The sequence below is a fragment of the Salarias fasciatus genome, chromosome 1 (assembly GCF_902148845.1).
Source record: "Salarias fasciatus chromosome 1, fSalaFa1.1, whole genome shotgun sequence".
Taxonomy (NCBI): domain Eukaryota; kingdom Metazoa; phylum Chordata; class Actinopteri; order Blenniiformes; family Blenniidae; genus Salarias; species Salarias fasciatus.
Window position 1 is genome coordinate 21,623,714 of NC_043745.1, and position 23,560 is coordinate 21,647,273.

The 23,560-nt window shown below is 42.4% G+C and overlaps 1 protein-coding gene across 2 annotated transcripts in view; it reads right to left on the bottom strand.

The window, feature by feature from the left end:
• Positions 1–23,560, bottom strand: part of myo1ea (myosin IEa) — a 49,378-nt gene that overhangs the window by 15,036 nt on the left and 10,782 nt on the right. For both annotated transcript variants that reach the window (XM_030088802.1, XM_030088792.1), the window contains exons 2-15: positions 19,850–19,993; positions 18,741–18,830; positions 17,262–17,356; positions 12,253–12,340; positions 10,743–10,832; positions 9,344–9,475; positions 8,940–9,074; positions 8,576–8,708; positions 4,376–4,572; positions 4,162–4,242; positions 3,450–3,536; positions 3,275–3,358; positions 1,944–2,111; positions 1,037–1,122 (exon numbers count right to left, since the gene is read on the bottom strand). In XM_030088802.1, coding sequence (XP_029944662.1) covers positions 1,037–1,122; positions 1,944–2,111; positions 3,275–3,358; positions 3,450–3,536; positions 4,162–4,242; positions 4,376–4,572; positions 8,576–8,708; positions 8,940–9,074; positions 9,344–9,475; positions 10,743–10,832; positions 12,253–12,340; positions 17,262–17,356; positions 18,741–18,830; positions 19,850–19,993 — 1,610 coding nt within the window. The remainder of the gene's footprint in view (positions 1–1,036; positions 1,123–1,943; positions 2,112–3,274; positions 3,359–3,449; positions 3,537–4,161; positions 4,243–4,375; positions 4,573–8,575; positions 8,709–8,939; positions 9,075–9,343; positions 9,476–10,742; positions 10,833–12,252; positions 12,341–17,261; positions 17,357–18,740; positions 18,831–19,849; positions 19,994–23,560) is intronic.

Here is a 23,560-nt window from a genome sequence, read left to right on the forward strand (position 1 = left end):
GATGGACGAGTGCGACTGGAATCGTAAAACACAAAGTCAGTTTACCAAAAACTATGATTCACTCCTGAGTCATTCTAGTGTTTGGTTCCTTTGAACCGCGCTGGCTGTTTGTGCTTGGCATTGTCGCAGTAAAATGTGGTGTCCTGATGTAAAGCTGACCCCTGCTTCTGCTCTCCAGTGGGATTCGGCTCGCCTCAGTCGATGCCTGGGTGATTATCAATTTATTATTTCAAAGCGCTTTTTCATGTCAGATTTTTTTTAAATGACTCCCCCTTTCTGGCCTTTCTCTCACACTGGTATTTGTTTGATTTTCATCTTCTGACTCCAGTCCTGGCCCGAGAAGAAAGGATCAGCAGGTTGTGTGTACAAATAGACCAGAAGTCTGCTAATACTGTCCAGCTGACCATACTGGTCATTCCTTTCTTCTCTATTCAGACGCGCTGCTCTGAGGAATGAGGGCGCTTCCTTCCTCCTCGTGCTTCCCGTGTGCCAGAACCTCTTATCTATGCGCGTGAATACGTCTTTTCGTGTCTGCATGTGATGTAAACGGCAGGACGGTATTCTCCAGCACGCGTCCGAATCTGACTTTGGCGTGACCTTCTTTAACGACGCACACAAAGGAGGCCTGCAGGGGTCACACAGACAATACAAGCTGTTTGCACAGATGGTCAGTCTGACAAAAAGACGGCAAAACCATAACACGGGGAGGAGGCGGGGGGCGGACCCCAGACCGCACAATGCAGCCACATGACCGGCAGATTGGGAAGACCCCCCCCCCCCCCCTCTCCCCCCCCTGAAAAGCTGCACGAAGGGACAGCAGCCAGACGTGTTTCAGGGCAGAGGGCACAGCGGAACTCAGCCCCACGCGCCTCTACCGCATCTCGCCAAGCTTCCAGATGCACTGGAACGTCCGAAGCTCTCATTCAAGACGTGTTCAATTATAACCACATGCATGACAAAAGGAGACTCGCTTCAAGTGAGCGCCGCAGCAGTGCTCGCCACATGTCGGTGCAATGTGCGAATGGGCTTGACTTACATTTCACTGCTCTGCATCAGTTCAATGAGGTCAGTAAAGAGGACGTCCCGGTTCCTCTCGCAGAAGCCGTCGGCATCATAGGACACCTGGAGGGGAGGGGATACAGAGGGATTTCTAGAGTTATGGTAATCAGAGAGGACAAGGTGAAACGGTTGGAAACCTGCAGAAAGTGTAACTGATAGTTTTACGAGAGAAAAAACAAACAAAGGGCTTCCAAGCCATACACCTTCCAGGATTAGCATCCGAATAAAACCAGCAGTGGCTTAAAGAGTTTTAGTTAAACCGTTTCTACTGAACTGTTGGTCGAATCTGGAGGAATGTTCTGAGCCCCTCCAGCCTTTATGGCACGGCTCATTAAGTCCGCGGCATGTGCGCCAGGCCGAGGCCACCGCACATCTGGAGAATGACACGAGACAACCTCGGTCCAGACCGCCCAAATCCAAATGAACGCAAAAACAAAGCTGTCTAATGAAGCGTAGTGTCTGAGCTCGATAGCGCTTGCAAACATGTACAACGCCGTCAGATGCCACGACACAAGACGAGGGGAGCGTAACCGCCAGAAGACAAAGAACACAGACAAAAAGAAAGGTTTAAAAATGGAAACATTAAAAGGACACAGATGACGACATGAGGCTCCAGGATTGAAGCACCAGCTGCATAACCGGTATTCCTGACAGACCGTACCAACGGGGAGGGACAGTTCCCGCACCGACACCATAAAAATGACATTTCACTGAGATTCTTTTTCCAGAAGTTACCCTTCAAATTCCCACTGCAGCCACGCAGACAAGTGCCTGAGGTACTGGGAGCATTAGCTCCTGTAAACATATGCATCTAAACATCCCAGAAAGGGGGGGAAACCAGCAGAGAGCAGTGCCAGTTGTCAGTGTGGCCTCCTCCGACTGACCTTCCCAGCATAATGGTGAATGATGAATCCCTGGTTCCAGCTGTTGAAGTGTTCGTGAGTGTTGATCTGCATCCGGAGCTTCTGCAGCATGGTCTGGTCGGCTCCCTCGCCCACCGCGTGCATGGTGGCGCACACATCATCCAGGATGCACATGATGCCAGGCGGACTCTGGGATTACAGGCAATCAAACATCAGGAATCTGACGCGAAGACTTCAACTTAAAGAGTTAAGTTGAACTTTATTTCTGTTGATAATATAGACCAATTAATCACATATCTATCAATTAAGACAACATCGATAATTATTCAGTAACTAATTAAACAATCAATTATTAAGATAGACATGCCAAAACACCAGAGGCTTTCCACTGAATATTTGTTATTTTTGTGGGTTTTATGAAACTAAATCAAATCACTTTGGTGTTAAAGCTATTGCTCATGTTAACAGTCGATTTGGACGCCACAGAATAGCATGATGGTTCATATTAGATACAAATAAAATCGGCCTTGAACTGTAGCTGACTGGAGCTCCTCGATGGGCGGCCAGTGGTTCCAGCGTCTCTGGGTCAGAGCGCCGGGTTGAAAGGGTTACACGTGAACTTGACACCGGATTAGCCAAAGAAACGAGCTGCCAGGCTCTGACACAGATCCGCCACCTCTCTCAGAGGCTTGTTTTAAAGCTCTTGTTGTGGATTTCATGGATTAAAGCTCTCAGTGGGACAAATAAATCAAATTAAGAGGTATGTTGGCGCGTTAAACTGCAAGCTGTGGCAGCCGACCAGGAACTTGGCAGGACACTGCTGAACTCAAGTTTTTACAATATTAAAGATAAAATGTGTCACAAAGTTCCATAATAAACATGAAATGGTTCATTACAGAACAGCTTTGTTCTGGCTTACATTCACAGGCTCCGTTCTGTTTCTAATTGAAGAAATTTCACAACAACTTAAAAGATTAACAAAATACTGTTTGGACAATTTATTCCAGAATGAAAAAAGGCCTCAAAGCATTTTCACTGGGCATTTTCTCTTTTCCATATTTTTCCATATGGACGGATGGGGGATTGAACCTGCTACAACCTGATCTACCAACAGCTGTAAAAACATTACGAGGTGCTACAAACCATCCATCCATAACAACTTTAGAAAGGTTTATATGAGTTGGCATCATAAAATTATTTGTTTTGTCCAAAATTCCCCAAAATAAAATTAAAGTTAAATCAGCAGCAGACTTCAAAACAAAATAATATAATAAGTTTGATCTCGGTAGGATTTGTAAACTCTCTGCTCTTTATCTGGCCAGTTAGTTTATTATGATTGGGGCTTTATTTACCTTGGACTCAATGAGGTCGCACACAATCTTGTTGTTGAAGTACTCAATAGGAGTCCACTTGATGCCCTCCTGGACGTACTCCTCCTACAGGACGTGGCGACAGCCGGGAGTGAGACAACAAACCCTCCAGGGGAGCCTCAGATAAGAGATGACCCAGAGTGTGGAGACCTATCACCTGCTCGGCTTTCAGGGTCAGCTCGATGAAGATCTGCTGCAGCTTCTCGTTCACAAAGTTGATGCAGAACTGTTCGAATCCATTTTTCTGACAGAGACAGAAATGTTAATAAAGTCAGAGCAGAGCTGGCGAGCTTTATCTCCAGCAGAGAGCGGATATCCTCTGAGCTCAATGGGCTTTGTTTGAAGGGGGGGGACCGCGCACCGACCGCCTCATATCAAAGGAAAGACTACATTGTGAAATTCACAGCACATACAATGGAGCTTCAGCCCAAACATTAAGTGACGGTGGTCTCTTATCTTCCTGTGGAGTAATCTGTGGCCACCGAGATGACCTTTTCTTACATTGTGAGAAAACCTTCAGACTGAAAAACTGAGAAACCTGGAAAAACAGATTACAAATCCTAATTCTGATAACACCTCAAAATGGGAACATGAAGCTCTTTGCAAACCAAAATACGACAATCACACTCCCACTTCTACGCCTGGGACCTCTCATTGCACAAACAAGAAAGACGAGTAATCAGATTAGAAGAGCGTGTGCAATCAGGAGATGGGGCCTAATCCTCATACTTATAAATCAGTCTAATCCTTTGTAGTAAATCTGTTTAAATGCTCAAAGATAATGCTACTTAATCTAATTTATGTACTGTTGCAGGGTACAAAGTTCAAGTTGGCATGTGTCAGTTTAGGAAAGAGTAATTAAAACCTACTTGGAAGATTTCAAATCCATAAATGTCCAAAACTCCAACATTGAGCTCCTGATGATCCTTCACCATGGCTTTATTGATTGACTGAAACAAACAACAAAAAAATTATATTATCCTCAATGAAATATATATTTGACAGACTGCCACAGTTTATTTGGGTTGCTCGGGCTAAACAGCAATACTTTCAATAATAGCACTTGATTAAACAATTAATTACCTCCACCAGGTAGTCAAACACACGTGAATGTAAGGCTTTGGAGAGCGCGTCGCGGGTGTAACAGGCCTGCTCCACGTTCAGCGTCACGTCGATGGACTCCACCGCGCTGCCCCACTTGCTGTCCATCTTTCGACTCGTCAGTTTTTCTTTCAGGCGGTTTTGATCGATTCCAAGAAGAAATGCAGGAAAGGCCAAAACTGTTGAAAGATAAGAGATAAAAAAAAAAAAAACAGCCTAAGCGACACAATACAAAGGAATACATCATTGATTTCCTCTTATTAAGCAGGCAGGAAAAAGCCAACGTCATGGCAGCACAGGAATACAATGTTTCTGCATGAAATGTGAAATAATTTACAGAAATTCAAAAATTATATTGCTGCAAGCCTTCATGATTTCAATAAGAACACTTTAAATCTAAGCCGAAAAGTCTCGATATTTAGCAGGTTTTTTTGCCTGAATTATTTCTAATATATTAAAACTCAATAATACCACCAAAGACACAGAGAAACTTAGAAATAGACACAGAGAAATGGACTTTGTTTTGTTATGCATTTCAATATATCACTTCAATATAAAATTAGACATGGTTGTTTGTATCATTGCTTCATGAAGTCGAATTCTTCGACAGCTTCTGCTCTCAAACAGCACAGAGGCTTCCTGTGAAGCCAGTATGCAAATCAATTTGCATCCATCCAGAAGCCAGCCTCAGGTCAGCTTTGCAGAGGAGTTGAACCACCGCAAATACGGGGCAGTTGTGTTTATTTTTCCTCTGAATTTATTAGAATTTACAGCAGTTCTCCTCGTATTCACAATGCATACATTCCAGGTAAAAAGACAAATAAATACGTGAGAATATTTCATTACAACTGCAGAAATGAAACTTTTTCACATTACACATAATGGATTGCAACTGAATGCAAGATAAAAGAACAGAATAAGGCAAACTCATAAAAAAATAAATAAATAAAAACTTGAGTGTGCCCTGACCTGGCGTTGATATTGTCCCCGGAGAGCCCCTCCCTGCCTTATTACAGTGACTCACTTCCCCGAAAAGGAAATAGCTCTCAGGCCTGCAGACTGACTGCGTCTGGGAATGCATCAGACCATTGCAGTAGCTCCCCTTTTGGGACGTGAGGGTGTGACTGACCGTACGCCTGCTCAAGCCACGAGGAAAAGTCATCCTTTGTGTTCAGCAGGAAAGGTATGGATTGTATGGTATAGATTGGAGGGTTGCACACATTGTGTGTGTGGATTATTGGAACAATGGCCATGTAAGCACAAGTTTTCCTGCAGGAAATTTGCTAGTCAAAGCAGCAAGAGGATAATCGGGGGTGTTGTTGGTTTGAGATTTGCCAAACATGCTCCTCTGCAAAAGATGGAACCCAAACAACAGCTCTGTCACTAATCAGCTCCCTTCCTCCACACATTATACTAAACGCTGTATTTGGTGTTTCTCATACTTCATATGCCCCAAAAGGACATGAGAGCCCCCAAAACTCCATGTGGCAGTCCTCTTTGCCGTCCTCCCCTCAGACAGGAGGCTGCAGAGCATCAAGAGCAGGATCAGACTGAGGAACCGCTGCTGGTGGCGCCCTGCAGCTCTGCACCACACCATAACTGTTTACTATTGTAAACACTAGGTTTTGTTTACATTGTGTCTATTCGTATCGCTAAAAAAAAAAAAAGCAATCAAGTTAAAAAAAAAAAAAGGCTGATTAATTAAAAGCTTTCCAAACGTTTGCAGAAGACGGTGTAATTGTGTCAGATTCAGCTCCAAAAGAAGGAGCACGCAGACACTGCATATGACTACAATGGATTACACTCGAATGTTGATCATAAACTCAACCGTGTGATCTTTTGATAACTTAAGGCAAGGCCTTCCAGCACTGGTGCTAAATAAAAATCTGCATAATCACATTTTTAAAGCCCATAGATTAACTCATTTTATCTTACAACTCAGCAAGGACAGCTTGACGTCATTCTATCTCAATAATCTCTTCAACAACAGAGAAAGATCTCAGTGAAATGCAAAGACATTTCATGATTTTACTCATTGAGTGTACGTTTGTGAAGTGTTATATTGGCAGGAATGTGTTCTGTATCTGTGCAACACGTGGCTTTTTATACACACAGGAAGAGAGAGTGAAGGCAACAGGAAAGGCCGAAATTATGAAGTGCTGCTGCTGCGTCTGCACGGAACAGAAAAGGCTTTGTACAGTAGCTGCTGGATTCACATCTGCATCACACAGACGCTGCATGAGAAAGCCAGACGGGAGGGAAGAATGAAGGTAGAAACAGAAGAAAGATTTCTCCAAGTGAGTTTAGTTTCTGAAGAAACGCCTTCAGAACTCCACGGAACGGCATTTTATTCTCTGGTAATCTCAGTACAGCCAGTTGGCTCCAGCCCTGAATTAACACAATAAAAGTTTAGGGAGTGAAAGTGGTGAGAGAAAAATATCTATGAAAACCAAACTGAAAAGGGTAAACCAGGACAACAGCAGGAAGAGAGAAATCCAGAAGGAAAGAAATCAGCCTGAGTGCGATCATACACCGAGTAGTGAGCAAGAGGCAGAAATACTCACAATACTGCAATTAAGCCGTCTTTTTTGAAACCTATACTTTCAAGAATGCTTTTTTCTAAGACATAACTTAAAGCGACACTAAGGAACTTTTCAACCTTAATAAAACATTTTAATATCTTTTGTGATGATACATCGACTTACAACGGGTTGAATGACCCCTCTGTCACGGGCTGAGGGCGTCAGTATTGTTTTCACTTGGACTAAGAAACTGTGAGGAGGGTGGTAGGAACCCAGCACACGGCATGCGTCACATTATGATATAATATTGTTTAGCCACCATTAGATTCATGACCTCGTCGCTATCCGTCCTTCACACAGCCACTGGAAACAAATGTAGGCGAGTTCAGTCTGACAGCATGCCACCGGGAGCAGCATTTTACGACGTCACGCACTAGTCCTCATGGGAACTGTAGTATTCCTTTAGGCAAAACACTACCGCTTTTGTCCACTGGCGCCGCCAAAATCAACGGAAACTGAAAGTTCCTTAGTGTTACTTTAACTCATACTCAAGTACAATTTACACCATATAGTATAATGAGATGCTTTTTATGTTAAAAAATTACCACTGGTTATTCCTACAATTTGCTTCAAAATTGAATCATTTTTATCATCATCATTGGAGCCAATATCGTTCAGCAGAGAAAATGTCAGACTTAAACCTAAATGCTTTACAAAACAAATTGGTGGAGTATCATTTCAAATACTTTATTTTTCTTCTGATGAATATGGAAATGTCATTTATGCAAATTAACTCAAAAACCTGCTATTGACAATGCTTTTAATGGCTGTTCAAAACTAATACAATACAAATTGCTCTGAATGGATTTGGTCACCTTACACAGCAGCTGTCAACAGCTGTGTGTCTAACAATGTAAAGAGCTTTGTGGACTGCTTTTCTTCTCCACTGTGTCTCATGTGAGATGGTTGAGATATCTGTGCGTGAAACGTTGGCCACCCAGAGCATTTTTTCAAATGAATCTTTACAACTACAACATAGATAACTTTTCATTTAATGCAAACATTTCCGACAGCTGAGGGTGAATCTCCCGGCCTCTGGGGACTGCCACACTTCTGTCTTTTCAAAGCAGCTTGAATATTTTATTTGATATCAAGAATTCAAACTAGACGCTCAACCATCTGAAGATTTTTAGGTTTTTACAGCACTGCTACTGGGTCACAACATGGCCCAAACATGTAACTTCCATTGAAATGATCAGATGTATTCTATTAATTTAATTTATGATGGCTTTATTCTAATGCTGTGTAGTGGTCTTTACATTCTTTTAGAATTGCTTCCTATACTTATTTATATCCAGCCAAACATGAATGCCTAAAGGGAAGGGGAACACTGTCTCTGAATGAGTGTTGAATGCGTTTTTTTCCATATGAACAATCAGCCATAAAACAGCCACTGATTGTCAAAACAAATAAAACGCACCAGAACAAAACGTAGAAAGTCTATTTTCGTCCGCCCCTCCCTGGCAAAAGTTTAACAGAAAGCTAAAAATAAATCCTCAGTGGGAGCTGAGCTTGTTGCCGTTTCCTGATTCGGTGTGAACCGCATCCAACATAAAATTAGGCAGCTTTCATTCAAGCCCATTGTGTAAAGCCAACTCACACTCTTCACTTTCCACAGCAGCGTAGTTGCCCGACTCCTTGAAGCTGATGTTTCCCAGGTGGAGGACGCCGGCAACGATCTGCAGCACCATGGCACGGTCCTCCGGCGAGATGCCAATAACATCCATCGCATGCTGGGCAAACAAAGGAAGAGAACGATGCTGAAACAGGGCCGCAGTGTGGGTTTACTCACTCCTGTGGCACCCAGCTCACGTCCTCTAATTACTCCTGTTGCGGTCTCACCGGTAAACAAAAACAGCAGGAGATTGTTGGAAAAGAAAACAAAGGAGGAGTGTGAAGGAGGAGGAGGAATGTGACGGGACGATCACGAGCCGCGTGACGACAGGACTGAGATGACGACGTACCGTCGTCTCCTGGAAGTCACTCTTGTCGTTGATGTCGTCGACTTTGTAGGAGCCGGACTGGTTGAGGTAAGTGTAGTAATCCAGGCTTGTGATTCCCAGGCTGTTCTTCTGCTCCGCACTGGCTCCTTCGATCAACTGCAGGGGAGAAATCAGTCATAGAACTGCAAGTAAGGATGTGCATTTAAACAAATCCTAAATGCAGTATTAATATTATGCTTTCTGTTTGAAGTGCCGTTAACGATTTTATCTTTTCCAGGAACCTCGAGCGCCGCTAAAAAAGCCAGATTGAGCATTTCTTGCGGCCAGAAGGCCGATCCAGTGTGTCCTGAAATTCCCTCGCAGAAGCATTTTCACAAGACAGATGTGTCCCGCTCACTCCTCCGCTTTAAAGAAAAAAACCTCACCTGATAAAATATATGGAAACTCCGTTCTCCAGGGTTCCTCATGACGACACGTGACTTCTCCAGAAGGAAGTTGGAGATTTTCCCTCCGTCTGGTTCGCCACCGGAGCTGAACTGGATCTCAAAGTATTTTCCCTGATGGATCAAAGCAGTTTTTTTTTTTTTTTAAAGTACAGCAGAGTGCTGCAATAAAGCTTAATAGCCACAGAGCTATAGAGTTTGTATTACTGGCACCTGGCTCTCCTTGGGTTGCTCGCGCTTGTGTGTACGTTTATGTAAAAGTCTGATCCTGCTCTTTGTCTTGCTTTCGTCTCCAGACAAGCGGCTGTAATGTAATATCTGCACCAGCCAAACTGGGGCAGAAGCCCAAAACCGAACAGAGACACTATTTATTCAAAGACAGTATTTCACAAGTAGTAATCTCAGACCATTAGTTCCAGACCAATATTTTTTCTTCCAAACTGGAACTAAAAACATCTGCTTAGTATCTGCCTTGTATGCAAACCTTAAAAGTCAAACAATAAACACAAAAGTTCTGAGAAGATGTTTTCTAAAATAGGAAGCTCCTTATTTTTACGGGCATGTTGACCATAACCCTCGGTCAGTGGAGGAGGATCTGCCTTCATGTGCATCCTGCTTCAAGACGTGTCCTCACAGTACTTCTGGTTAACCAGGATTCGCATGAGGTTTGTTGCCTCATGCAAAGAAACGGAACAGCCACTGCTATAAATCCTAAGGTCTGACACACAAAAAAAACGTCCTCAAGCATTCTCACAGGGACTGGACCTCATTTCTGTCATGTTTCTGTGTTCAGGTTACTTTTTATACATTAGCTATTTTTTCCAAGACAACTTAGTTCCGCAATTCATCAGAATGATCTCTTTATTTAAGGAACTTCTTCCGAGAAACATGATCTTTAAATAAGAGTAAAACCTTATTTCATGATCTGCTTCCATTTGTTTTATAGTTTCTGTGTGTGTGTGTGTGTGTGTGTGTGTGGCAGAGATCGACAGAGTTCGCAAACGAGAAATGTAACTAATCTGGTTGGTACTGAAGTTCAGTTTAGAGGTGAAGTGGTACATACAGTATGTTCTAGGAGCTTTTGTTCTCCTGGTTAAGCTGACAACATACATTTTTCACATGATTAATGCATCATTTTCTAGTAGTGCTTTCAGTCTGCCCCACAACTGAGAGGGGTTCATCTCTACAGGGTTAATGGGGCAAGTGGAGGCCTGGAGTTACTACCGATGAAAAGCTGGAGACAAGGAGCAGAGAGAGGACGACTGAAGGGGAGCAAGAAGCAACTTATCAGCTCATAACTTTTCTTTTATTTCATTTCACAAGAACCCTTTCTGAGTTGAGCCTCGAGTTTCAAAAGCAAACTGAGAAAGCAAAGCCTTACAAATCTGCTGGAGTTGTTGTTCCTCAGGGTCTTGGCGTTGCCGAAGGCCTCGAGCAGCGGGTTGGACTGCAGGATGATGTCCTTGACGTGCTGCAGACACACAGACGCATTCAGCCGTGAGCTGCATCACACACACACACAGACTGTACGGCAGGTAGAGAGACGCCACACACACTGGACGGTATGTCTCTGGAACTTTCCACTCAAGTGTGTGTGTGTGTGTGTGTGTGTGTGTGTGTGTGTGTGTGTGTGTGTGTGTGTGTAGCACATTTACAGACAGACAAACCGAGTCTGGCAGGCATTATCTTTCCAGTGAGCCTTGCACACATGAGTTTTGAATCAGTGCAGCAGACACAGAAGATATTCCCACTTGGGTGATTGTTCACAGAAGTTGAGCTGCATTTCTTGGTATTTTTGTGTGACTAAAATTAGCTCTGAATGAAACAAAAAACACTCTGTCCTGTAAGACTTTCACCCAAAAGCCAGTTTCATAATTTTTGACAGCAACAGAAGTGCAAGTATGGATGACTTCTGAATCGGATTATGCAAATAAACTGATCTTTTATCACAGGCTGAAAATTCAAAGCACACACCTAATATCATGAACAGTAAAGTTGGAGTATTGTGACATTTAAAAAAAAAAAAGCGCCACAATATAATTGTTTTCGAATAACTTATGTAAGAATTGCGATGTGAAGACAGGTGAGCCGCAGCGACTTAATGTCTTCTTGAAACTATTTCCGCACATGTTGTAAGCATACTTCAAAAACACACTGCATGGGAATGCACATGCAGAACAATTTGTACAACGCCTCCAGGAACCGTGTGAATGGGACGTAATGCTGAACGCCGAGCTGGAGAACACAATCTGTGAAATGCGGCTGTGTTTACCTGCTGTGTAATCATTACATCTGTTTAAATAGAGAATATCAAGACAGGATTTTTTTTTTTTGAAGTTATTTCAAAACTAGCCATGACTTTACACCATGGCTGGCAACCCCGAGTATTGAAACGATACTGCTGCTGTGTAAATGTAACATAAATGTGTAACCTGGGTTTTATTCCACTTGGTTGACCAGCTGTACGGTTAAACATGAAGCCTAAAAAGGATTTCTTATGCTCCTCCTTGGAATCAGTTCTGAGTGGATTAAATATAAAAATCCCACTGGCATCATGGTGAAGGCATTTCCTCATCAAACTTTAGATCTCTATCAAGCTTAGAAACTGGACATCTGTTAGTTTGGGGGGCCGCCAGATGGCCGAGGGGGCTGGGACCAATCAGAGGCTGCTGATGGTCTGATAATAGGGTCTGAAGGATGAGGACGGCCAGACAGGAACCGGGGCTGGAGGAGGAATCGAGCAGCAACAGGTTGTTCGGTTTCACGTGTGAGAGAGATGATCACAAATTGAGATCTTTTCATTTGAAGCGACATATTGCTGACTTATCAAAACTCAGAGATGTGGTGCAGTTCCCACGGTGAACTGAAGGAGAGAGAGCAGCTCCTCTCACCTGCACTTTGGGTCCGCCTCCTGACACTCTGGAGATGTAGCCCATGATGTATTTGGCTGCCACAGTCTTCCCGGCTCCACTTTCTCCACTGGAAAACACATAGAAGCTTCATCACGTGTTTCGTTGCACAGACAAACCAGTGACCAAATGAAAATCATCACGGGACGATGAATGTGTTCTCAAATGTCAGTCCTCTTATGTTCTTTGGCATCTGAAATATTCAGAGAACTGGTGAGGTGAGTTCTGAAGGTTCGTGCTCATTAAGCCATTCTTCTCAGTCAGCGCTGAAAAACATGCTCAACTAAAACGTTTCAACAACTCAGCAACACAAACATTTTGTTTACATTCAAGCTTTTCTTGTTCCTCATAGGGGCGTATCGGCTGGGACCCACGAAATGACATCCATCACGATACGATGATATCAAGATGTATTGCAATATTCTATGTTGTTAACTTGAAAAATAAAAAGAGCTCGCACAAGTTGCAGCATAAGTACATCAGATGATATTAATCATTCAGAGGGCAATTTGAGTCAAAACTATTTGATTCAAAACTATCTTTGTATTGTTTCGTTAGAATTCATGCAAATCTCTTACTCTAAACAATATTGAAAAGTTAATGAGCTGGTAAATTGAGAAGTGGAATATCGTGATATATTGTCATATTCATATTTTTCACACCCCTAGTGTGCTAATGCAGGCTATGCCTTGTTTGACACAAGTCGTCTTATGTGTAGTTCCTGAAGTTCAGCATGAACATAGTTCAGCCTATGTTAAATATTTTGATATTAACAGTATCTTTAAACAAGAAAGGGAAGGCAAGCTTAGGGTTATTTATATTTTCTCAAACAATAAAACTTGAAAAGATTGAAATGATGATGTATGGTACCCAGGATGAAGGTTAAAAATAAAAATGAAGCACAGTACAGTCTTCCTGGCTTTTCATGAAACATCTTAATGATAAATTTGAGGCCTAAGCTGAGGAGGTTTGAACCAGAGATTAAAGAATTCAATATTTTCTCTTTTGCAGTGTGTCTTTCCAGCCACCTTTAGTCAACTGCTTGCCCCACTTCCTTTTCTATTCTATATCGTACACAGTGTGACATTAAGCTTTACTGATGGGAAACAGCAGCGTGTGCGTTAGCACTGCAGAAATGCATCCGATGTAACTTACTTTAAACTGAATGAACAACATTAAACCTGCAATTCAAAACACCAAACACTGCACTCGTCCAAACAGTGATCAAATCATATCTATAATATTTCACAACATGACAAACCTTTTCTCTTGATACAGAAAAGAAAAATCGCACTTCAAGAAGTCGCTGCTATAATTTTCATGTGAATACAGGTCACCCACTCCTTATAAGAGTTTTTTTTAATAAACTGGAAACAGCTTTCAGCTCTAAATGAGTGCTGGGCTCCAGCACATCTGTGCAGATGAATACTTGCAATGAGAACATCTAATGCTGTTTTGTTTACTTTTTTTTTTTTTTATACCTCTCCCGTTTTCCCTTACCCTACACTTGCCTTTTTTCCCTCCCTGCCTTTCACTTCGTCAGGGTCATACTTATTTTGACATATGCGGTTTGGCAGTGGCCGATGGCGAAGTCTGTTTTTTTTCTTTCTGCGCCTTAAAGCAGAGTCAGGTTCGTAATGCCTCTGTGAGAAACACAGCTGCAGACTGTTAGAAGCTGCCAGAGGAAGTCAAAGGGCCAACTCTATTACACGGCAGCCTCTATACGGTTGTACCCATCCCCCCAATACACCCCCTTGTCCCCACCAGATATTGGAGCATTGTCTTGGCCTCCACACTGCAACAAGAAAAGCAAACTTTCGAAATGTCAGTCAGACCTCCCGGCTAAATCCGAGTATATTGTTTCGCCTCCTGCAACGTATTCTCTGGAAAGTTATTTTCAGCATACGCTGGACTATGAACCCGAAACGCTGAAGGCATTGTTAACTTCCACACAGGTTTTAGAACCAATTTATTACAGGAGGCAGTGGAGGTTGGGGAGCATTAACCTTCATAAATTATATGTTATGTGGAAGATGTACAATCAACACAGTTCTGAACTCGGCATCTGCTGTATTCCTACTGAAACATGTTGCCTGTATATGTTTAGGAAAACGTTTGTGTGACAAGTCAAAAAAAACATGCTTTTATTCTGGTAAACAAGGTGGGTGTTAATGTTTTAAGGCACATTTCAGTGGTCCAGCTCTTTCAAAACAAATAAGCAGAGAATGATTAACTTCTTGTGACTTGTGAGGTTTTAACTACGGCTGGGTTTATCATGTCAGGCTGGCTTTTTTTAAAGGAAGAGTGCAGAATTTCAGCAACAGATGAGACCTGAATGAAAGCAATGATGACTTTTTCCAAGGTGACTTTCCATACCTGACAATTCTTCAGTGTCACTGCTTGAGTTTGACTCTCCTGAGAAACGTGAGACATGCTGCTGAATCTGACCTACTGCAGGAAGGCTGCAGGCCACTCTAAGGGCTCAAAGTCCTATTTCTCCTTTTGTTTTATTCATCTATGGTCTTGTCAATTGTCTTTGAGTTACAGTAACACCAAGTATACATCCTGTCTGGTGTGACAGAATAGGGAGTGAATTATTAAAATATAAATAACGTTTTATTTTTTGGGTGAGAATTTTTCACATCTTTTGTGACCATTTGTTTGTTTTACATACTAAACTTCTCTGTTTAATCCCGTAGCGCCCAGCAGGACTCGGGACTCTGACTATTGGTGCAATACTGTTGCTCAACTTCTCGGAAAGCCCTTTTAAACTGGCACAATCAATTGTGGATTCATCCATAAATAATTAATTTGCCACCTTCAGCTTGCAGAGTGGAGAAGTAAAACCGAGCCCACATCAGTGAAACATGAAAGGACTGAACAAAAGAGCGAATGATCGGCACAAGTTCTACATCCCCGCCGCCATAGATATTTGGAGTGACATTAGATGATCAAACCCATAGTTTTCAAACAATTAGACAGTATCTAGTCAGCTGCTGATTTTTAAATGAGTCACCACAAGAACTTGTCTGTTTTGTTTTTGTTTTGTTTTTTTAATGAATATCCTTCCTGCTGCAACAGGGATTCAAACCTGGGTTCCCAAGATCAAGGCTTAACCCAAACTTAATCCGATTTTTTTTCTCACCCTGGTAATTTCTGAATGTGTACATTATAAAAACAGGCCGATTATAACAGCAGTTTGTTCTGTAGGCATCTATGAAAGGAAAGGCTCAGCACTGTGCAGGAATTCTTTCAAGACTAATTCTTCAAAAAAAGATGAAAAAGAAAAGAATTCTGGGAATAATCCAGTCGAACCCATTGTGGTTGCTTCTTGTAGGATTAGGTTCAAGGAGCTGGTATTCACGTGCCTCGTTAAAAGAAAGAGTGAAAGTTAAGCTTATTTTTAATGAACATAAAATCACAAAGAACCAGAAACACACTAAAAACTGAGCACGGACACTGGTTATACCTCTGCTGAGTGAGAAAACAAATTTAAAAAAGAAATACCCCGTTCACACTTCAGAGTTTAGGTTGCTCACTAAATACTTGAAAGTGGAAATTTTTAACACAAGGACCTTCAGAGGAGAATTTCAAGGGTCAATTTTTATCCAAGAACTTTCAAAGTCACCAAAGTAACAGATAAGCATAATTATGTACCATTTAAATTATAGAGAAATGTTCACATGATAAAAATCTGTTTTTAATACATACATCCCTCATATGTCAATCATGAAATGTTTTGTGGGTACTCTGACCAAATGCAGTGTTGCAATTTTTCAGATTTCCACTACGTAAAAGGCACATTTCAAAGACAAATGTCCCAAACACACCAGTGTAGATTCAAACATATGAGCAGTTTAAGCAGCTGTATCATGATATTGATATTAACACATCAAATTTAGTTTGGAAAAAGTGAGGAAATGATCAAATACGGTCACTTGCCCGAGTCCTTATTACCTTCCAAAAAGCTGAAGGGAAAGAAAATACCCAAACACCTCACCTACCACTTCGTGCTGAATTTCCTTCATCATCACTTCACAAAGTTTCTTAGTAAACGTGAAAAAGCGCCAACGCAGGCCGACCACACTGCACAGCCAGCAGTTCCCAGCTGCCTTTGTTTACCGAGACCCCGGTCATCATCAAACCACTTCCAGGCTTTTGTTTGCTGATTTAGTCGATCATGAGATCCACCTTTATGCTGGAAACTGAACGAGCAACTGCTGGCTGTCCAAACAACGGCCGAAAGTGCTGAAGCGGGGTTCATTCATCATGAGGTAAGCACTATAGTAACCACGTTGCTCGCATGACCGCAGGATCAACCACCAATCGTGACACCATACTTTCTCTGTGTGGCTCTCTTGTTCCAAAACAATCAAATCAAAAGTCAGAAAAGCTGAAAAAGTACCTAAAACCCCCCTGAATCCAGGGAATGAGTGATGTTACGCCAGGGATCACACAGGTGCTCTTTTATCCCTCCTGAAACAGGAAGTTGTTCAAAAATAGCTGCTATAACAGCTGCTTTGTTCCCATTTCACATCCTGAGTTAGCAGAAGTCAGATCCTGCTGCATTGTTTTCCTATTTCTTCATTTTTTTTTTTCCTGAGGATTAACAGTTCAGTGTAACTGAAGACAATTTCATGGAAAAACACCAAAGAAACACGTCACCTGCGGCCAGTCAGCTGTGCTAAATGATGTGGGGAAACCTGTTAGGTCTGTTCTCCTCCCATCCATTAACACTGCCTGCACAGCACCACTCAGCTGTGTGATCTCCACTACTATCTCCTGATTTTTCCTCCTTGATATTTGACACACCGATATAAGGAACTCTTTGTTTTTTAGAAGTTCAAACATATCTATTCATTCAATCAAATTCTATTAAATAATATGTTCTAGTAAGAACAGGCTGTGACACAACGTCCCATTTCACATGTCGTTTTCCTCATGAGGGGTGCAGAAGGCAGAGAAAGGAATGAACAGAGCGCCAGTCTTACCTGATGATGACACACTGGTTCTCACGATCGATCATCATGTTTCTGTACATGTTGTCAGCCAGAGCATAGATGTGAGGAGGGTTCTCATACTGAGCCTGAGAGACACAAAAACATTAGACTGAAGGGAATCAGAACAACTCAGTGAAATCATAAAAAAATCTTAAAAATTACGACCACAATAGTAATAATGTACTCCAGTTCTTCACTGCTACAAACTACCAGCTTGAAAAATATAAGAATATAAAAAATTTCTGACAGTATTCCACAAACTTCTGCTAAATAGAAAGGTTTCCAGATATTAAACAAGTAGGTTGTTTTTCCTTCATATGGACATTTTGCATGACGTGTTACATGGCACTCAGTGCAGAGGTCTCACATCTACAGACTGGTTCATGCAGGATATCTGTGAACCACTGACATTTGCATTTCATCACTAGGTGCAGCTATCTGCACATCGCAGGACTTTGCATAGCTCGCTGATTCGGATCTGTTCATAGACTCACTGGCTGGCTAGCTATTATCTCCAAATGCATTCTCGGGCTTCTCCCAGCACTACTATATGCCATTATGGTCAATGCACTCACTTATCATACTGATTCAGGTCCCGAGAGTCAGAACTGAGCTGTGTAAAAAGCTTTTTAAATGTCCTGAAATGTGGTGCAGAACGACGTTTTGGGCAAATTCAAAACATTTCCTAAAGAGAGAGAAATGAGTTTCTTGTATTATCTTACTGATGTTTTCCTGTACTGTGCGTGATTGACTGTATTGTAGTGTGGTCGGTTGCAGCTATCTTTCCATAACTAGTCTTGGAAAAGATGTTTTATTCTCATTGAGGATTTTTTCGTGTGGTTAAATAAACCACATGGATTGACATTACGGAGGCTTTGAGCCCAAAAGCTGCTTTAGTGTAAACTACTAGAGTACATGACCTTTATTTATGACATTTACGAGTAGATTTTAGGACTTTACAAGTATTGTAAAGAGCCAAAGACTAATAAGCAGGACCCTGGTTTTCATGGGTGTTGCTTATAAAAATAAATGACAAGGCAACACCAGCCTCACTGCAAACAATAAAATCATCTGCCCTGACGATTTTCAGTACCTGCTTATTGAGAAACTGCACATTGGGATCTTGCTTTGTGTGATGCACATTTTGTCCGTCATTTGACTGTGAGAATTTTCGTTTTGCTGTTGCCTGACGGGACTGGCCCACTGTCCACGGGCTGGCCGGGAGAGGAGACAGATTCGAACAGGCTGTTCTGTGAAGGTGCTGCCAAGCCTGCTCGATGGCTCAGTTAAGTTTCTGACAGTAACATCTGCGCCAGCCCGCTGGAAAGTTTGCACCGCATCGAACCCACTTCTCTGGAAAGCTTTTGTCTCCCTGTTAGGTATCATCCTAAAGTTCCAGATGCTTCCCCGCCACATCAGTTGGTTTACAAGGTTTAGCGTGCCGCGTCAGACACGATGAGATCTACTCACCGCGCCTTGGTACATCTCAATTTCTTTTTCCCCGAAGTACGGCATCTGCTTGAAGGGGTTGACCGAAATGAGCACAGGACCGATGTATGTCTGGTGAAGTTACGTGTTAAAGGTCATATGATGAAGACAAATCAACAGGAATCAGTAATATTAAAGTCGTGATCGCCTCCTCTGAAGGGATGTAATAGATCTGAATGAGTCTTTGGCTGACATGAGAGTCTAACAGGACTGCAGTGAAGTATTTGGCGATTGAGCCTAAATAAGTACAGAGAGCATACAAGCAACAGAGAGAAGGCCGGCCTGGTAACACTGTGAGGTTTTATGCCCCGCGGCCAAAACGCTGCTCAAGGCAAATAAAGCTGCTATTGTGGGTGGCCCACAGTGACCCACACTTGGCAGTCAGACCTCACAGTTACAGCTATTTATTGACCCAAATCAAAGGGCTGACTCAGAGCCGTCGAAAACTCAAACTCCCAGCCTTCGCTAACCTTTGTAATCCAGAGCAGCGCAGGATCGTGGATCAGGTTTATGTAATGAGCCGTTTTGGGAGCATTCAACATTGGGCCTCAAAGCAGCCATTCATTTATTCGTTCGTTCATTCATTCATTCATTCATTCATTCATTCATTCATACCATTTTACGTCACGAACAGCTTACGTATGCATAGAGCCACAACTGCACTTTAAAAGTCGAAACCTAGCATTTGTGCGATGGACTGCATGAAAATGATAGCTTTCAGCACAAAATCCCTGAAACCACAATCAGGACCGGCTGCTCAGAAGATAGCAATAACGCCCCGACGGAAACAGACTCCACATTTCTCCATTATGCAATCTGCTGGTGCTCACACCTTCTCTTTCACATTTCACATCACTGTGAGACCAAACCGGAGCACGTCTGACTCCTGAGGTGAGAGGCGGAGTGAGCGATGGGGCTCGGGTCTGTACAAAGAGGCCTTGAGTAACGTGTCACTTTCCAGCGCCGACCTGTTACTCACTGCTGATCCGTCATGGTGAAAGACCATTCAGCCAGTTCTGGGAACGGCGGGGATAAGACGGGCTCGGATATTTCTCACTGGGATGTGAGCTACAAATGCAAGCAAAGGATACAAAGATGTAGTCATCCATGTATCTCTTCTTGAGGTTGTCCACGATGGCGTCCTCGTTGATCTTGCTGAGCAGCACCATGTCGTCCACGCCGCTGTGTTTGACATTGTGGCTCTGCCAGTGGTACCGGTAGTGCCCCCGGCTCCCCTGGAAAACAAGAGGAAGACGATGTGAATGAATCCCCAAGTCTGGAAAACGGTTGATTCAGCTCCAACAGAAAACTACAAATGTGCACATTTTCTGATCCCAGCAACGTGTTTACTTTGTAGCCGAGCTAAGTTAAACTCCCAGAAGTGCTTTATGTTGTTTTTTCAGGTCTTAAAGACTCTATGATTTTTTCCTCCACATGCTAACACTCTGGTTTCTCCCTGCGTTCCTTGTTTTTCTTTTAGCTGGGTGAGTCTCTGGGGAGCTGAGGTCATCCGTCATGTGCTATGAGTCAGGATCGTCTGGCTACTGTGGACGGGGGTCACAATGTGCTGCGAGGAGTGAGTCTCTTTCTCCTGGACGGAGAACCGCTCAAAGCCGCGGAGAGCATCCAGAACATTCGTCAACACAGAAGTTAACTCTCGACTTCCTGTCTCTTGAGTGAGGAAGTGTGGAGAGTGGACAGAGCACAGCTGCAATCCAAACAATGCCAAAGGAAAGAAATTGTTAATTCATTCACGATGTGCAGAAAAAGTGCATCGTCTTTTGAGTGCTGTTGTTCTGATATGCAATTATTTATTCATAAAAACAGAGCGAAGCAAAATTAAGTTTTATTTCATTTATGACCTATTAAAGTTTTATTAATCAACTTCTACACTGAAGAGAAGCTGTAAATGTAATGATTAAAGTGCTAACACACAAACATAATAAAATTAAAGCTTCCAGCTATTTTCTCGACTCAGGTAAGAACATCATCACTGAACGCCACACCTGAAATAAGACAAGAAGACTTTAAAAAGAAGAATATAAACAGTGCCAACAACTAGAACCTAAATCCATAAATGCAACCCTCCAACTGCATCCAACTGCAGAGGAATCAAACAAACAGAAAACAGTGGAAAGCTACTGTGCGTTCAGTAATTAACTCTAAATTACTATGAAAGTAGGAGGGCCAGAAGCATTTAATGTCCTCCAGGGTGACTTCATTCTTTACAGCAAAAATAAAACCACTTTACAGACTAAGCCATAGCTTGGGAGATGGTGAGGAATGTTAACAGCGTTTTGGTCTATTTTTTCCCTTCCAGAGGGAAGCAGCAAATTATTCCCGGATTATTTCTCCAGATCGCACAGATTAACATGTTTTACAGACTTGGTCGGCCGTCTTTCTTATCGACAATAGCAGGGTGACGTCGCTGCTGACGATGAATGAAAGGAAAGGGAAGGCTCCAAACATCAGTATGGGCAACAAAGCCCAATGTTTTGGAAAAGATCAGCCGGAGAAAACAAACATTTGTGAAGACTTGCTCCATCATTAGTAGTTTTGGGACTGACTTAAATTCCTAATGCATAAAGCAGCAAACTAAAATCAACTTTGATGTCAAATCAGTTTCGTTTTCATGAGGAAACTAATTTATGAAGGATCGAGAGTCTGAAAAAGGAGAAAAAAAATCAATTAAGAAGCACTGAAACTACCATGAAGTTTCAAGCTGCGAGACGGTGAGCTCCCTTCTTCTTCACATTAGATATTATTGTTCCCTAGGCAACATATTTCTCATGCTAGTGAAGTTTAATAACATGTACCTGGTAAATCTTCATGTAGAGTCTGCAAATGTCATCACTTTTACACTCAGAAAGCTTATTTCATTAGTAATGAACTTACAATACATCCATTTGCTCAATTTTTTTAGCATGATTTCTTCTCAAAAACTGAAATTCTAAATAATTTTTCCTTCAACATTGTCTGTTGCCCCCTGAGGCTCTCCGAGCCCCCCGGGGGTTTTCCCACTTCACTCATTTCAAAACATTATTCACAGAAAAAGACCTGAAGTGGCAAGAATTGAGTTCCAAAGTGAATCACATACACACATAGAAAAAAAAACACACTATGTGCCATTCTAAGCAGAATTATGTGTAGAATATGCTGTTTGAGTCTACATAAAAAAAAAGAGAGAGGAAAAAAAAAGTGAAACAAGAAAAACTCAACTGAAGCTGGAAATTTGAAACGTCATCCAGGGATTTGCTGCCTCAGCACAGTTTTTTGGGTACTTTTCATAAAAAAGACACAGCTCAGGATTTACAGAGTAGCTACAGCCAAAACAGCGTGGGTGATCCTGCACAAAACACTTGCATTGATCTGAAACTTTTCCTCATTATTCTTCATACTAATAAAGACAAATGTGCTTATTATCCTGAGAATTTGTAAAACTTTGCAACCAATTAAAGCATCAGTTTGACAGAGGAAAAATGTATTCTTTAACAAGGAATTGGACTGTTAAGAGAGAGGCCAACCACAAAGTGAAAATAATTGAACATGCTATATTTAAACTCTTGCTGCTATGTCTGGAATGAAAGTGCAGTGATTTGGGGAGTTGGAGGTAATAAGCTGGAGACGTAGGAGGTAAACGTCAAATATTCTGATGACTGTTTCATCTGTTTTGACTTAGACCTTGTTTAATGAGGCAAGCAGTCTAAGAAAATATTTTTGCTAACGTACTGCAGCGGACTGAGGGAAGAGCTGCAGAGGACAGCGAGGCTGCATGCACAGTGCGCACACACACACACACACACACACACACACACACCAAGTTTTGTTTGACTTTATTAACTGAGAAATCAAACTTTAAACTACTAACAAATTAAAACATTAGCATGTCTAACCCTATCCATTTCCTTAATGTAAATACAAAAACATATTCAAACTGTCACTCCGTCACTTTTTTCCAAAAGTAAAAAAGCTCTCAGTGGTCACCACTTTAGCCACAAAGTGAAAGTTTCAGCTGTTATGGAGCACAATAACTGAAAATGCAATCAAAGGGTTTGCGGGGGGGGGGAGTGTAAAATGCTCCTTACACTGGCTGCAGAACAGAAGAGGAGCACAATCATCACGTCATGCAGCTACAAGCAGAGAGACGTACTACAAGAATTAGCCCCCATTGTAATTAACGGCTACATTTCCACCGGATCCGAGTCTGGAGCACCGCAGCACAGATTTGCAATCCCCACCAGATGCGTGTGCGTTATGGGGTACAGGTCGGAATTTTTATTTTGGAGGACTGGCTTCCGGTCCACCATGCTGGTTGCTACTGCTGCGTGACGTAATGGTTCCTAACAGGATCGATTCCGAAAGGTTGAGCAACCAGTGTAAAATACCCTGAAAAGGGCCCTAACACCGGAGTCCCCCAAGGATGTGTGCTCAGCCTCAGTTATTGTGGATTTCCACAGAAACGGACTAGAAAACCACTCTCCAGTGGTGGAGTGAGTGTCCTGCCGCAAATACCTGGGAGTGACCATATTGAGGATCTGTCCTGGAGCATCAACACCTCCTCAGCTGTGAGGAAAGCACAACAAAATCCCACAGCAGTGGATGGTGAACCTCTACAACTGTCCCATCAGCAGTATTTTAACAGTGGGTTTGTGTCACTGAGGCTGATCAGCAGGCACTCCAGCCGGTGGTGAAAACAGCAGGAGGATCAGCCGGACCACTCCCCCAGAGATCAGCGTCATCCACACCACCCGCTGTCCCGAGGACAGCACATAACATCATGGGCGATCAACACCACCCAACGC